Raw genomic sequence first — 15,112 nt, 5'->3', positions numbered from 1 at the left:
GCCAGTCTTTCACAATATATCCACTATGGAAATGATTTGCATAGCTACACATGTACAACCTATATTGAATTGCTTATCTTTTCAGTAAGGGTGGGTGATGAGGAAGTAAGAGAAAGAATCTGGAACTTAAAGTTTAAATGTTTAAAACATATATTATTATTATTTTACATGCAACTGGGAAATAAGATATGCAGGCACTTGGGTTTGGAGACCCATCTTGCCCTATTGGAAAGCTGGAGGGGGTTTGGGAGAGGTTATAGAAGACAGCAGATTGGGGGAGGGAGTGTCTAGTGGGATGACTCTTTTGGGGTGATGGGTAGGGGAAAGATGGGGAGAAAATTTGTAACTTAAAATCCTGTAGAAATGAATGTGGTAAACTATAAATAAACATAAAATTTAATTAAAAATGCATTCCATACTCCTCTAATTTTACTTATGACTTCCCCATTTGTGTCTAGGACATGTATCTATTTTGACCTTATCTTGGTAAAAAATTTGTGATACTGATCTATACCTAGTTTCTGCCAGATTATGTTCTGGTTTACCCAGCAATTTTTAACAAATAGTGAATTCTTATCCCCAAAGCTTGGAAATTTGCATTTATCAAACAGGAAATTAATATATTTTTTATTACTCTGTTTTACATCCATACCCTATTCCATTTATCCACCATTTCATTTTGAGCCAGTATGAGATGATGCTGAAAATTACTGCCTTATATTACAATTTAATATCTGGTACTAATACATCTTCTTCCTTTATCTATATTTTTCATTAATTCACTTGATATTGTTTAATTTTTGTTCTTCCATATGAATTTTGTTATATTTTTGTAGCCCAATAAAATTTTTGGTATTTTTATTGATGTGGCATTAAATAAGTGGGAAGGAAGGAAGAAAGGAAAGAAGGGGAGGAGGATGAGGAAAGATAAAGAGACATAGAAAGGATAGAAAATACTGGGAGAAAACAGAAAGAGAGAGATTTTGTTAAGTGCTTACCATATCTGCTAGGTGTATTGGTAAGTATACTTGAAGTTGCTGTGGAGGTGTAAGACCAATAACATTAGCAACACAAGAGGGCTGCTAGCACAGGTTCTTTGATCTGATTTTCTGAAGGAATGACAATTTCAAATGGGTCAACAATCTTACTTTAATTAAACAATGCAGAGAGATAAGTGGAAAGAAGTGACTATCCAGGAAAGAATCCAATAGCCAGGGCTCCAACTGTCTAAATAGAGTAATAGATACATAATCACCAGACAAGGGAGCATGAACATCTAGGTTCACAATGCCAGGGGGCTCTTTAACAATGGCTACCCAGGGTCTCATCTGGCCAAATCAAAAGACCTCATGCAAATATTCTTCCCATGAGTGATCCCAAAGCAAAACTCCAAAATACCAGTCTCAGGCTGACATGAGTGGCATATTACATTAAAACGTTCAAACAGGGAGTTGGGTAGGAGAGGGAGGCAAGTCAGGAAGAAAAATTGACAAAGAAAAGTATGGCTTTGCCAATTTTGCAATGTTGTCCACATCTGGCTTGTGTCTCAAAGGGAATAAATCACAAGAGTGAAGAACCAGAAACTTTATTTAATGTCTCAGTGACTTTTCATGGCACTACTTGCACCAGGAGACTCTCCAGTCCTTCCTGATTTTCCTCAGTGCATCCTTCACATCCTTGTTCCTCAGACTATAGATCCAAGGATTTAGCATGGGGATGACTGTGGTGTAGATCACTGATGACACTTTCTGTTGAGTGATGTTGCTGGTTGATTCAGGCTGACAGTACATAAAAATGATGGAACCATACAGGACAGCCACAGAAGCCAGGTGGGATCCACAGGTACTGAAGGCTTTGGACCTGCCCTTAGCAGAGTGGATCTTGAGGATGTTGGAGAGGATGAAAGCATAAGAGATCAAGATAGGTAGAGTGGTCACCAATGAGTTTATCACAACCAAAAGCATCACCAAAAGTTCACTGATGTAGGTGCTAGAGCAGGAGAGCTTCAGAAGGGGAGAAATGTCACAAAAATAATGACTAATAACATTGTTTCCACAGAAGGACAGTCTGGCGAGGCCACTTGTATGAGTAATGGCTCCAAAGACCCCCATAGTGTAAACTCCTGCTACTATCAGGAAACAGATATTCTGGGACATGGCACTGTTATAGATCAGGGGGCTACAGATAGCAACATAACGATCATAGGCCATGGCTGTCAGCATGTAGCAGTCAGCAATACCAAAAGTACAGAAGAAAAAGAATTGGGTCAAACACCCTGAGTAGGAAATGATGTTCTTCCCTGCTACAAAACTTACCAACATTTTTGGGGTAATGACAGAGGAATAGCAAAGATCAATGAAGGACAAATTACTGAGAAAATAGTACATGGGGGTGTGAAGCTGAGAACTGATTCTGATAAGCAGGAGTAAGCCCACATTCCCCACCATGGAGATAATGTATATTTGTAGGAAGAGTAAGAAGAGGGGGAGCTGGAGTTCTGGCTGGTCTGTTAACCCCATAAGGACAAAGTCTGTCACCATGGAATGATTCCCTGTATCCATTGTCCTCTGAAAGTTGAAGTGGCAATCTGTGGAGATTGGAAAAAGTAAGGTTATTAGATAGAGACAACTATTTGCCAATGTCTACTGATCTAAGATCTTATGAATAATGTAATTTCTTCTTGAATGCAACAGTAATCACAAATAGCCTTGCAAATTCATAAATTATTAATATAAACCTAGTCCATAGCATTTAAGTATAAGATTTGAAAACAGTTTAAATATCCTATAATTTAATCAGTACAAACACAATAAATTCTGTCTATAAAAAAGTTTGCTGAAATAAAGAAAATCTCCATCTAGTTAAGAAATCTCACAAGATGAAGATCAAACAAAACAATGAATATAATATAAAGTAATTTTATTTTTCTGGAGGAGAGAATGATCAAATAGTATAATAACATAAAAGAAAAAAGTTAAAATTCTTCAAATGGAAATATTTAGAAGTAAATATGACAACTGTGACAGACTGTAGAGGAGAAATCAAAGAGAGAAAATTTTATGATTATTGAATTTCCTGAAAATTTTAAAAAAGAAAAGAATCTAATTTATACATTTCAGAAAACATAAACTAAGTGATAGCTAAATCTTTTTTTAAATTTTACTTTAGAATCAAAGACCAGAACACAAATACAGAATAGAGAAAAGAAACAAAAACTTATCATATCTTAAATACTGCAACTTAAATACAAGAAAGAAAAAAAGCATGCCATATGCATAGCAGAACATAAGAGAAGATTCAAAATATATCGCAATATGTTTCCATTTCAAGAAAGCCTGTATGATAAATACTGCATGTTGTGTTGAGAACTATCCATATTTTTTGCTTCCTTGTAAGTTGTCTTTTGTTCTCTACTGTGCACTATTTTACTTTGTTCTTTTTTCTTTCCCCCTTCCCCAGAAGACTACAATTAAGTTTGGATGTGTTTCTCTGTAGCAATAGATATTTTAAAAACATATATACATACATACATATATATGTATGTATATATATATATATATAAAGAAAACATATACTTTTCCCAAAAAATTTCTAATACTGATCTCTGTTTTGATGTTTGTTCATATCTGTTTCCTATCCCTCTTGCCTCCTCTACTTTACCTTTATCCGCTACCCTGCCCTCCTATTACTTTCCAACCCCCTCTCTACGGAAGCCTCCCCTATCCTCCTATTCCCATAAATCGAAACACCCTTCTAAATGCCCTTTTACCTATTCCCTCCCCCTCACCTCTAAAGATCCCTCCCTTGTCCTCTCCCCCCTCCCTATGCCCCTACCATTTTATTTATTCTGAATTTAGAAGACTTTTATGCTCTTCTAAATATATGTATTGATCCCTCTTAAACCCATTCCCAATTGAACGTAGCTTACCAGAATTAAATCTTCCTCCCCCATCTAATTCCTCTGTATTGATTCTTCCCCTTGCACCTCATTTGTATAAAATAATTGCTCTTTTTTTGCTGCTCCTAAGTGGTTTTACTTTAGAAATTAATATCATATTCAGATTTACCCCAATATTTTTTTGTTTTTGCTTTTTGGAGGGGCAATTGGACTTAAGTGACTTGCCCAAGGTCACAAGGCTAGTAAGTGTTAAGTGTCTGAGACTGGATTTGAACTCAGGTCCTTCTGACTCAAGGGCCACCTAGCTGCCCTACCCCAATCTTTCTTATTAGCTACCCAGTTATAAATAACAATCTAAGACATATGTTTTACATTTTATATATATACAAAAAGTAGGGGTGGCTAGGTGGTGTAGTAGATGGTATACTGGCCTTGGAGTCAGGAGAACTTGAGTTCAAGTCCAGCCTCAGTCACTTAACACACACACACACACACACACACACAGACACACACAAACCTAGCTGTGTGACCTTGGGCAGGTCACTTAATTACCCTATTTACCCACTTTACTAATTACCCTAATTATCCACCTTCCCCCTCCAAAAAAAAAGTAAATGGTCTGTCCTTATTGAGTCCCTTATAATCAGTCTTTGTTATGTACCTTATATTTTTCTTGTCGTTTGTACTTCAAATTTTCTATTAAGTTCCGGGTTTTTTTTTTTTTAAACAAAGTTTTGAAAGTTAGACAGTTGATCAAATGTCCATCTTTTTTTTTTTCATTCAGGATTATGCTTAAATTTGTCTGGAGCCCAAGTGCTTTTGCTCTTCAATATATAGTGTTCCAAGACCTGCAGTCCTTTAATGTCTCTGCTGCTCGGTCTTGTGTGATTCTAATTGTAGCACCAACATATTTAAATTGTTTTATTCTAGTTGCTTTTAATATTTTGTCCTTGAGCTGGAGGTTTCAAAATTTGACAATGATATTCCTATGAGATTTCCTCATAAGATCTCTTTTAAGTGGCGATTAATGGATTTTTTTTTCTATTTCTACCTTCCCTTCTTGTTCTAAAGCTTCAGGACAATTTTCTTTAATTATTTCTTGTATTATTGTATCAAGATTCTTTTTTGATCATAATTTTGAGTTAGTATGTTTTTTTTTGTTTTATTGTCTTGATCAATTCTCCTAATCTGTTGTTTTTCTTATAGCTTGATAATTTTGAATAGAAAATAATTCAAATTTCAACTGAAGACATAAGAATTTCAAGCTTCAAGAACATAATAACATGGAAATGATAATATATCAGTTAAGATCAAAGGTACAATAAATACGATGAATACAGTGACAGAGGAAGAAATAAATTTAAGCAAGTGAATTCAGTAAGAAGAAACTGGAAACTATATACACAATAATCACAGCAATGTTTGAAAGAACAAACATAAAATAATTGAAACTGATTAATCTGAAATTATAATGACCAAGTTTGCCCCAAAGAAGAAATCTGAGAAAATATCTACTCATCTTCTTTGAATATATATATATATATATACCTATAGTGGGAACTATAGGTATTGAATCATGCTAGATATTTTAAAAATTTGTGTTGGTTTAATTGAACTTTCTCTCCCTCTGTTTCTCTCATTTTTATAAGTGGTGGCTCTTTGAAGGGGATGGGAGGAAGAGTTGCCTTGTAAACTGTAGGTGATATAAAAACAAATGCCAACCAAATTTACTATAAAAATAAAAGCATCACGTTCCCTTCATAAGTCAGTTCCATTTTATAATATTTTTCCAGAAAATTGTGAAATTACAGACAAAGTGGAAATTAAATATTTTTAAAGTTCTCCTGCATCCCACCACTTCTGAGAATTGTACAGAGATGTGAAGTCATTGCTATGAAGGATTGCCAGGGACAAAGCAAATAAATAACTAATCTGTAAATTCTTTTACTACATTTCCCAGGGTGCTATGAAATTGGGTAACTTCTCTTCAGTTACAAATTTAGTATGTATCACAAACAGGCTTGAACCCAGGTTTTTATGACTCCAAAGCTGGTCCTCAATGTCACTGTGACTCCCATTTTGAAATTCTCGTTGCTCCCATAAGGATAGAAGCTGAACACTATTTTCTTTTTTTTTTCTTTCTCATGGTTTTTCCTTTTTGCTCTGACTCTTCTTTCACAACATGACTAATGTGGAAATATGTTTAATATGATTGAACATGTATAGCCTGTATCAGACTGCATGACATCTTGCGGAGTCAGAAGGTGAAGGGAGAAGAAAAAAAAATTTGGAAATAAAAATCTTATAAAAGTGAACATTTAAAAGTATAAAATAAAATATAAGTATTTCAGCTCAAAATTTACAAAAGCTTATTGCTTGTTTTTCCTCCTGATCTCTCTCTATCTTCTCTAATGAATCCTTCATATCACATTCAGAATAAACTTCATAAGCATAGACGTGGTCAGTTTGTTATTCTCCTCAAATGTCATTAGTGACTTTATACTGCACAGTAAGTAAATTTCAGATAACACTGTTTGTCAATCAAGGTCATCCACAATTTGTTGCATGGTTTCCAAGCTAATTTCACGTTCCCTAGTATGAATTTTAAAATTCATTCATTCTTTTGTTCCTTCATTTGACCAGAAATTTTTCAGTACCTTGCATTTGTATTGCACAGGTGATATTATTAAAATTTATATGACACAATGTCTTAATCAACCAACAAATTTTTATTAAACACTTATTCTGTAGGCTCTAAGAGCTGGAGATACAAGTGACAAAGAATGAAACAATTCCTATTTGAAAGGAGTCAATCTTGTACCTCATAAGTTCCCAGTCTAGTCGGAGTGAAGGTCATTGAGTAAACCCAGTATCTTAGAAAGACTTTGGGTGAAGGACCTAGTTTCAAATCATAGCTGTGTTATTTACTACCTATATGACATCAGACACTCAATTAGACTCTAAGAGTTTCAATTTCCTCATCTGTAAAAGATAGAACTGGGCAAGATGTGCTCCAAATTCCTTTCCAGCTCTAAATTTGTGATAGAATGATCGAATAGAATAAAAAATTATAAAAGTGATGTTTCTAAGACCAGTTTTTAACTCTGATATCTCCTGATAGACAAAGACTTTTAACACATTAGCATGAATATCTCAGCCCTCACTTATCTCCTATTAAGTCGATCATGATGTATAAATGCAGCTATAAAAATATCTACGATTAATCAAATCCTAAAACTCCCACCTCCCCTTTGTCATGTTAGCATGTACATCAATACTTCAGAAAACTGTAATTCCATCACTTTGGATATCCCCTACAGTGACTAAGATTACAGCTATGAGAAATAAATATTTCTCTCTTGTGTTTAATAACTAATAATTGAATCAGTACCAAGATTTTTTTTTCCTTTTCTACTTTCTCATCCAGAAACCAAATAGTGTGGCAAATCCCTCTTAAAGATTACCCAGGTCAATAGCTAACCAGATAGTGAAAGAAATTGTGAGTTTGTACTAATGGGTGTTCCTGGTCATTGGTTTTGCTCAGACAGGTTGGGGAAATGTTGATTTTCCCCTTTGGCAGACAGCTGATATGGAAATAGATAAATCTTTTTGACCAAGATTTGGGTGACCCAATCACATACCGAAAGGCCCCTATTTTAATATAACCCACCTCCCAATGTGTTAACCAATCAAAGTTGATTGTTACCCACCAGGAAAATATGATCTTCAAAGGGCATATATAAGCCTACCACAATAAGGGTTCTTTGGTCTAAGAGAGAAGGCCAAATGGCTATCCTTTTATTAATAAGCATGCTGGCCTTATTAATAAAATTATTAAATTACCCAGAAATTGTCTCCCAGAATTTTTTAATTGCCACACAGCTTCTTTTTAACTTAAACCAGTGCGGGGGTGGGGGGGCAAGGTATTCAACCTTGCAAAGTGAAACGTGCTGGTGACATAGTAAAATATCCTTTAATTTTATATTTTATAAAACAAAATATTTTAATATTTCTTTATTTCCTAATTTCATTTAATATTTCTCTCCTCCTCAGAGTAATTTTCTTCTGGTAGCTTTTGGAAATCTCTGTTCTTTTGAGTATTGTTTTCATAGTTTTGAGTATATTGAGAAGATGGAATGTCTCATTCACTGATTGTCCAGGAGGCCATTGTCACTGGATCAAAAAACATGTGTTAGGGTATAAGTATGTGAATACTGGAGTTGTGCTAGGTTATGAAAAACTTTGAATGCCATGGAGAGAATTTTATATATTATTCTGGAAGTGATAGGGAAGCACAAGAGTTCATTGAGTAGGAGGGTGGTATAGTCAGTTTTAGGAAGATCACTTTGATAGCAGTGTGGTGGATGAAATGAAGTGTAGATACTTGGGAAAGAAGACCAATTAGTGAACTAGTGCAAGTTTTTGGTGTGAGATGATGAAGACCTACACCAGACTGATGAAAGAGAGAGAAGAGAGGACATGTGATAGATATTACAAAGGTAAAATCTATAGGCATTGGCAAAATATTGGATATAGGGATAAGAAAGAATGAGGAGTCAAAGATAAAACCTGTTGTGAGCATGGGTGCCTAGGAAGATAGCAGTGCCCTTAACATGGAAGTTTTTTTTCTTCAGAAAAAAAATATTTTGTAGACAAGGCAATGAGTTTGGACATGTTGAGTTAAAGATGTCTACTGAATATTCAGTAGAAAATGTCTAGTAGGCAGTTGGAGAGGAGTTGCAGATCAGCAGAAATATTAGAGCTAGATAAATAAAATTGAGAATGATCAACAAAGGTATGATAATTGAATTAATGGGAATAGATGAGATTGCCAAGTGAAATTAGAGAAAGGAGTAAAAAGTAAGCAAGTTACAAAAAAAGAGATTTAGGGCCACATTTTAGGCAAAAGTATAGTGTATTATTTGAAGAAAAGCTCCAATACTATATAATACTGGGACAACTCATTTTTAAGAACCATCACAATTGGGAAGTTTAAGAATTTCTATAGACTGAGTGTAGGAGCTCTGAGATGATAATGTCATAGAAAAGCAAAATAGTTACTGATTTACTTGACTTTCTGAAATGACACGTCTTATCCTTAATCATATTTAGAAACAGCAGCAGAGGAAGACCTCAGGAGAACCTAAGAATAAATGCCAGAAGGGGAATTCTGTGCTTGATGTTGTCTTATGCAAAGATTGTCCTGGTGCATTCCAACTCTGGCTCCTTTATATGTGCTGTTTCCCCCCTCACAGCATGTAAGCTCTTTTAAGGCAAGGACAGCTTTAGTTTTGTATTTGCCTCACCAGTGCTTTGTATCCCCCAAGCCCAGGACTTGGCTTATTCAGGGTTTAATTTAACATTTTTATTTATTTTTTGAACTCCTGGAGTTCTTGGCTGTCACAAATTGAAACAATAAAAGATATAGAATTTTATTTCTGCCAATAAAAAGCCAAGAGACTTTTTTTCTGAGTCAAATCTGTGGCAAAAACAAATGATAGACTGAGGTGATTGAGAGTATTCAAAATAAAAGTGGTAGTGGGAATGGAGTGAACCACACTGACTGTCTTGTGACTCAGTTCTAGAGCTAACTCAGCTCTCTTTCTTTTCAACAATGGGTCTAGTCCAATTTCTGTCGTGTAAAAAAGCTTTATTGAACTGTGGGAATCATGAAAGGAGTTTGTTGAATTGTTTAAATTTACTCTTGCATGACTGGGAAGCTGGACCACTATTACACAGAGACCCTTAGCTAAGGACCCAGGCTAAGCTAACCAGAAACCCATCAGATCGAAAGACTGATGCAAGGAGTTTTTCTCACAATTATATATCTCAAGCAACTCATACTTTTTATATGAAAACTGGCTCCATACTGATCAATCAGTTATTGTTTCCATGTAACTTTGATTGTTTACAGATGCTTGGGAAAAGTGGGACATCTCTTTTTGTGATTTCAGGGAATTTTCCTGTTCTCTCTTACCCTTCCAACTTGGAAAGTCCCTTATCTTTCCTCCAATTAGAAATCAGATTACCAAATTGTGGATGCTGGTTAATTGTTTTCTTTTCATTGTTTGGTGGTTTTTGATTCATTGCTTTTAATGCATAAAAATCAGTCTCACCCCATATTCTGAGTCCAATGCCAAAGCTGAGGAGGACTTATCTCAATTTATTGAGCAAATGGCATGTATTGTGGAAAAAATCAACATACATGGAAACTTGCACGTTTGTTTCATCTCTCATTTCATCTTTTACCTGCAGAAAGGCAGTGATGTACACAGAGAAGTATGTCTCTCTGTTATCCTGCTATCCAGGCCTCACTTAGTCTTGGGGGAAGGACATGCAAGCATGCCAGTTCTGTACAAGGTGTGAATATTTTATCCACTTTTGTTTCTTCCTTGTAGAGGTTTTAACCCTTCACAGTAACTGGTATGCCTTGACACCAACAAAATAAACACCTACTTGTCATGGAGAGCTGGAATTTGTTCATTAAAAATTGGGCATTTATAAAAACTAACATTATAAAGTGTTGTTAATTATACTAATTGCATATTTCTCACTAGGTTCCAGACATAGATGAAAAAGAGGGTGGAAGATATAAGAAAATGGGACCACTCTTTCTCTCCATCATCTAAGTCTGTACAGGGGAGGGTGCAGAAAGGGGTTTGCCTCTAGTCTCATCTCCCTAAGTTAATGATGCACTCTTTAGTTCACAACTACTTTTTTAGTTCAAGCACATGAAATTTGGTTACTTGCCTTATTCCTGTCAGGATTAGAAGAATCAGTGGACTGATGATGATTGTCCTCAACCTCTTATAATGTGAGAATAATTCATAATGGTTATTGACCCACCAATTGTCAACTGACAGGATTTTGATGGTTGTTCTTCAAGGTTGGGATTGTTGGAAATTTCTGACAAAGTAGAGGATAAAATAAGTAAAATAATGGAAAAATAATCTTTTTCAATAAACTATCAGGCAGAAGCATGAGAAATAATCCCTTTTCTCTGAGCTGCTTAGTCTATGTGAAGATGGATTTTTATTTGTCCAGTAAATATCTCAAAGAAATTTTCAAGAAAATGAATGAGAACTGATAGTCCTTGGTCTTTCTTCACTCCAGAGCTTGGTCTCTCTGGGAAAGAAGCAATTACATGGAGTGTGTTTGTCTCTAATTAATGCCATTCCCATGAGCATTTCTGGTGTCTGGAGAAGAAATGAACTCCTTTGTTGATGAGGAGAGCAGGAGCCACACTTAAGTGTGTTGTTGAAGGTATGGACTGGAGTCAGGAAGAAAAACCAGGGAATCCCCCTATGCATTTCTGTGTGGTGTTCCCTTAGCTTACTGATGTCCTGATTTCCTTCACTTTAGGAACTTTTAGGAACTTCATACAGAGCATAATATTTCCTATTTCTTAAGCACTCTCCTTTCTTTCTTTCACAATTAAGTCCAACTGTTTGGGTTTCCCTCTCTTTTCTACTATTATCACAAGAAAAATCTTCAGATAAGCCCAATCTTTCTTTTTATATAAACTTGTTCAATTAGATATAATTCATAAAGTTTAAGGTTAAGATTAAACATCTATCATGTATCTAGACAATAGGAATATAAAGGGGGAAGTAATAAGCATTTTCTAGCACTCACTATGTCTCAGGCAGTGTGCTATGCAATTTAATAATTATTATCTTGTTTAGTCCTGTTACTATTATTCCTATGTTGCAGTTGAAGAAACTGAAGTGGGCAGAAGTGAAGAGGTTAAGGACCCAAGTCACCCAACTTGAGTCTGGGTCCAAATCTGAAGTCAGCCTTCCTGATTTCAGACCCAGCACTCTATCCACTGCCCCACAAGCTGCATAAAGACAAACACAAAATAAACTTTTTCTTCAAAGAGTTTACTTTCTATTAATTAATGAATTATATGGCTATAGGTAAATATAAGTTAATCTAAGGAGGGGAAGAACAAAGAGATCTGTACCACTTCATGCCTTTGCTTGTCATTCAATTGAGCTTAATTCAACAAGCCTTTCTTAAAGGCTAAATATATGTAAAGTTCAATATTATGTCCTGTCAGAGCTAATCAGATTCTTTCTTGACTCCAATTGATTTATTCTAATGATTCTTGTTAAAGGGGATGAATAGCGAAAAGACCTTTTTTTTTTAGACAAACCAAATAACTTAGAATCTTTGCATCACAATCAGAGAATTGGAAGCGTTTGTGAAAGTGATCTTGTTCAACTCTCCAAAGTCATGACCACAGTCACCATAATCTTTATGTGACAGCAGAGACTGGAAGTAATTTAAAGAATAATATGCAAGTTCAACTGGGCTTAAGGAAGGATGAGGGCATGGGTATGGATTGGGAGACTATACATATGGAGGCAGCTTGTGGAGGACAGACACTGACATCAGCAGTGTCAGAAAACAAAGGCATGTATTTCCCTTCATTACAATGTTGTCCAAGGTGAGACCTAGTCTGGAGGGGAATTTCTAACATCTAGGATGAAATATAAAGAAGAGTCAAAATTCTAATGATCTTTAGGTTTGTTATGTGCTATGTGGACCTTGAAAACATTCTCCTCTTCGTGACATTCCTTAATGTATCTTTCACTACCTTGTAATTAAAGCTGTAGATCAAAGGTTTCAATGTGGTATAAAACACTATGATAGTAATGGAATATAAAAATTCCCCTGTATTGGCTTGGTTTTCAAATTGATTGTGTTAAAACCCAGAGCTTGTTAATCCCACCTGTGGGATGGACTTGTTGACATGAAAAGAAAGTGCTGAACTGGGAGGAGCTGGTGATGTGGATTTGGAGAGACACAAGAGAGAGGCAGAAGAACTTTTTGGAAGCAGCACCTTTGGAGGCAGAGAGAGACTGAGAGGATTGCTGAGGGCCACTTTGAATTGCCCTGGACTTTTGAGACCTGCCCCTGGAGCTGCCAAGGACTGAGGAGACATGGCTGTTTTGCTGGTACTTTGTCTGTCTGTTTTGATGTTGTTTTGCCAGATTTGTCCACTGGTGAAAGACAATCCTGTTGTTGAAGAAGTCCTGGAAACTGGCTGTTGGTTAAGAGCTACTGAGACTGTCCTGCAGACAGAGAGTGAATACTGTCCACTGGTGAAGGACAGTGCTGTTGTTTCAGGGGTCTGGGAACCTTTCTGTTGGTTCAGAAGCCCTGAAGAAGGATTTTCTTGTTGTATGTTTACAGAAATCCTGGGAGAGGGTTTTGCTAATGTTTTCAGGGGTCCTAGGACTGTTCTGCAGACAGAGGATGAATTAATGAAGAGACTGGAAATGTATCTTGTGGTCTTGCTAAGCTTTGTCTCCCCAGGAACAAAGATTGATGAGAACTTGCCTGGGTGAAGATGAAGAAAAGACCTCCATTTGGGTATTAAGTGCTGTGCTTAAACTTGTTGTAACTCTGGGGTAGATTCAATTGTGATCCAGGGGTGGGGAACTTTTGACCTTTTTGTGTTCTATGGTTGAACAAATGAATGTACTTTACTTATGATTGGAAACTAATCTCCATTTGAGAAGAGGGGCTTTGTGATGGACTAAATGAAGGTACAGCCTAGGGGTGGAGTAGTATTTAGAACAGGGACTTTGTAATTGATTGAATGAATGGAAGGTCCTGGGGTGGGGTAGTACTTGGAGATTATTTAATCACACTTAGTAAATGCTGTATTTTGAATGATGTTATATTTTGATCTTCTCTGTTCTTAATTTGTCACTGAATAAAATGGAGAGCACCTATGCTGCTATGTTGAACCTTGGGAAGTTGCCTTTGCTTGGCATTACATTACAAACACTGAGGCTACTTTTTCCTGGGCCACACTGTTGAAAACTGGTATACAATACATGATGTTAATGAAAGCATAAAAAACAGAAAGAACTGTCAGATGGTAGCCACAGGTGCTGAGGACTTTATAACAACCCTTTATAGATTATATGTGAAAGATGCTTAGAAAAATGAAATGGTAAAGGACAAAATGGGCAGAGTTGTGACCAACAAATTAAACCCACCAGCAATCATCACCAAAACTTCATTGAAGTAGGTGCTGGAGCAGGAGAACTTCAGAAGGGGGAGAACATCACAGAAGTAATGATGGCTAATGTTTTCCAAACAGAAAGATAGTCTGGCTAGACAAGTTGTGTGAGCAATGGCCTCTGCATTGTGTATTCACCTGCCACCAGTAGGGAACAGAACCAAGGCACATAACAACATTGTAGAGCAGTGGTCTACAGATAGCAACATAATGATCATAAGCCATAATTGTATGAATGTAGATTTCTGTAATCTTAGGAAAAGGGAGAAAAAGAACTGAGTCATGCACCTTGGATAGAAGATAGTTATTCTCTGATACAAAGTTCTCCAAAGTTTGGGCTGTAATGACAGAAGACAAGCAGAGATTTAGGAATGACACATTACTGAGGAAATAGTACTTGGGAGTATGAAACTGATAACTGACCCAGATTAATAAAATGAAGACTCAATTACCCACCATGGAGACAAAGCAGATTTCTAGAAACAGAAAGAATGTTATATGGAACTCTTTGGGGTTTGTAAAGCCCAAGAAGATAAAGGCTGTCAAAAGGGTGTTATTTTCATTGCCTTTCTCCTCCAATATTTAGGCTGGAAATATTTAGGTATTCTAGAGAAAAGTCTTAATAACCAAAAACTACTTCTATATACTCTATCTCTATCATTCTGCCTGTCTTTCTGTGTCTCTCTCTATCTTTGTCTTCCTCATTTTCTGTTATAGAAGTTTTTGTGAATTTCTGAGTATAAAAGAAACAATATTTTGTAGTTCGTTTGACAAGAAGACTCACAAAATCAATACATTGTGGATGAAGAGGCAGAGCTAAGGTGGTGGACTAAGCTCAGTATTTGACAAAAAATTGGTCAGAAGATTAGAAAATAATTTAGCAGAAACTAGTTATAGACTAATATCTCACATCACATACCAATATAAAGTCAAAATGGGCACTTGATTTAGATATAAAGGGTGATAACCACAAGCAAATTAGGGGAGCATGGAATAGTTTTGCTGTCACATTATTGAATAAAAGAAGAATTTATTACCAAACAAGAGATAGAGAGCATTTTGAAATATAAAATGGGAACTTTCATTATATTAAGTTACAAAATTTGTGCACAAACAAAACCAATGCAATCAAGATTAGGAGCATAGAAAACTGGGGAAAAATTATAGCAAGTGTC

The 15,112-nt window shown here is 35.9% G+C and overlaps 1 protein-coding gene across 1 annotated transcript; it reads right to left on the bottom strand.

Moving 5' to 3' along the window:
- Positions 1 to 1,616: 1,616 nt before the first annotated feature.
- Positions 1,617 to 2,612, bottom strand: LOC138147625 (olfactory receptor 8D1-like). The gene has a single exon (XM_069070230.1). It carries the CDS (start codon positions 2,559 to 2,561, stop codon positions 1,617 to 1,619), a length of 945 nt encoding a protein of 314 aa, XP_068926331.1. The 5' UTR covers positions 2,562 to 2,612.
- Between the last annotated feature and the right edge of the window lie 12,500 nt (positions 2,613 to 15,112).

Source organism: Petaurus breviceps, unplaced genomic scaffold (genome assembly GCF_028583685.1).
Source record: "Petaurus breviceps papuanus isolate PSGF00001 unplaced genomic scaffold, PetGlider_PUasm1.0 90804, whole genome shotgun sequence".
NCBI classification, from domain to species: Eukaryota; Metazoa; Chordata; class Mammalia; order Diprotodontia; family Petauridae; genus Petaurus; species Petaurus breviceps.
The sequence above is the reverse complement of the archived record's forward strand: the minus strand, read 5'-3'. Positions and strand labels throughout refer to the sequence as shown.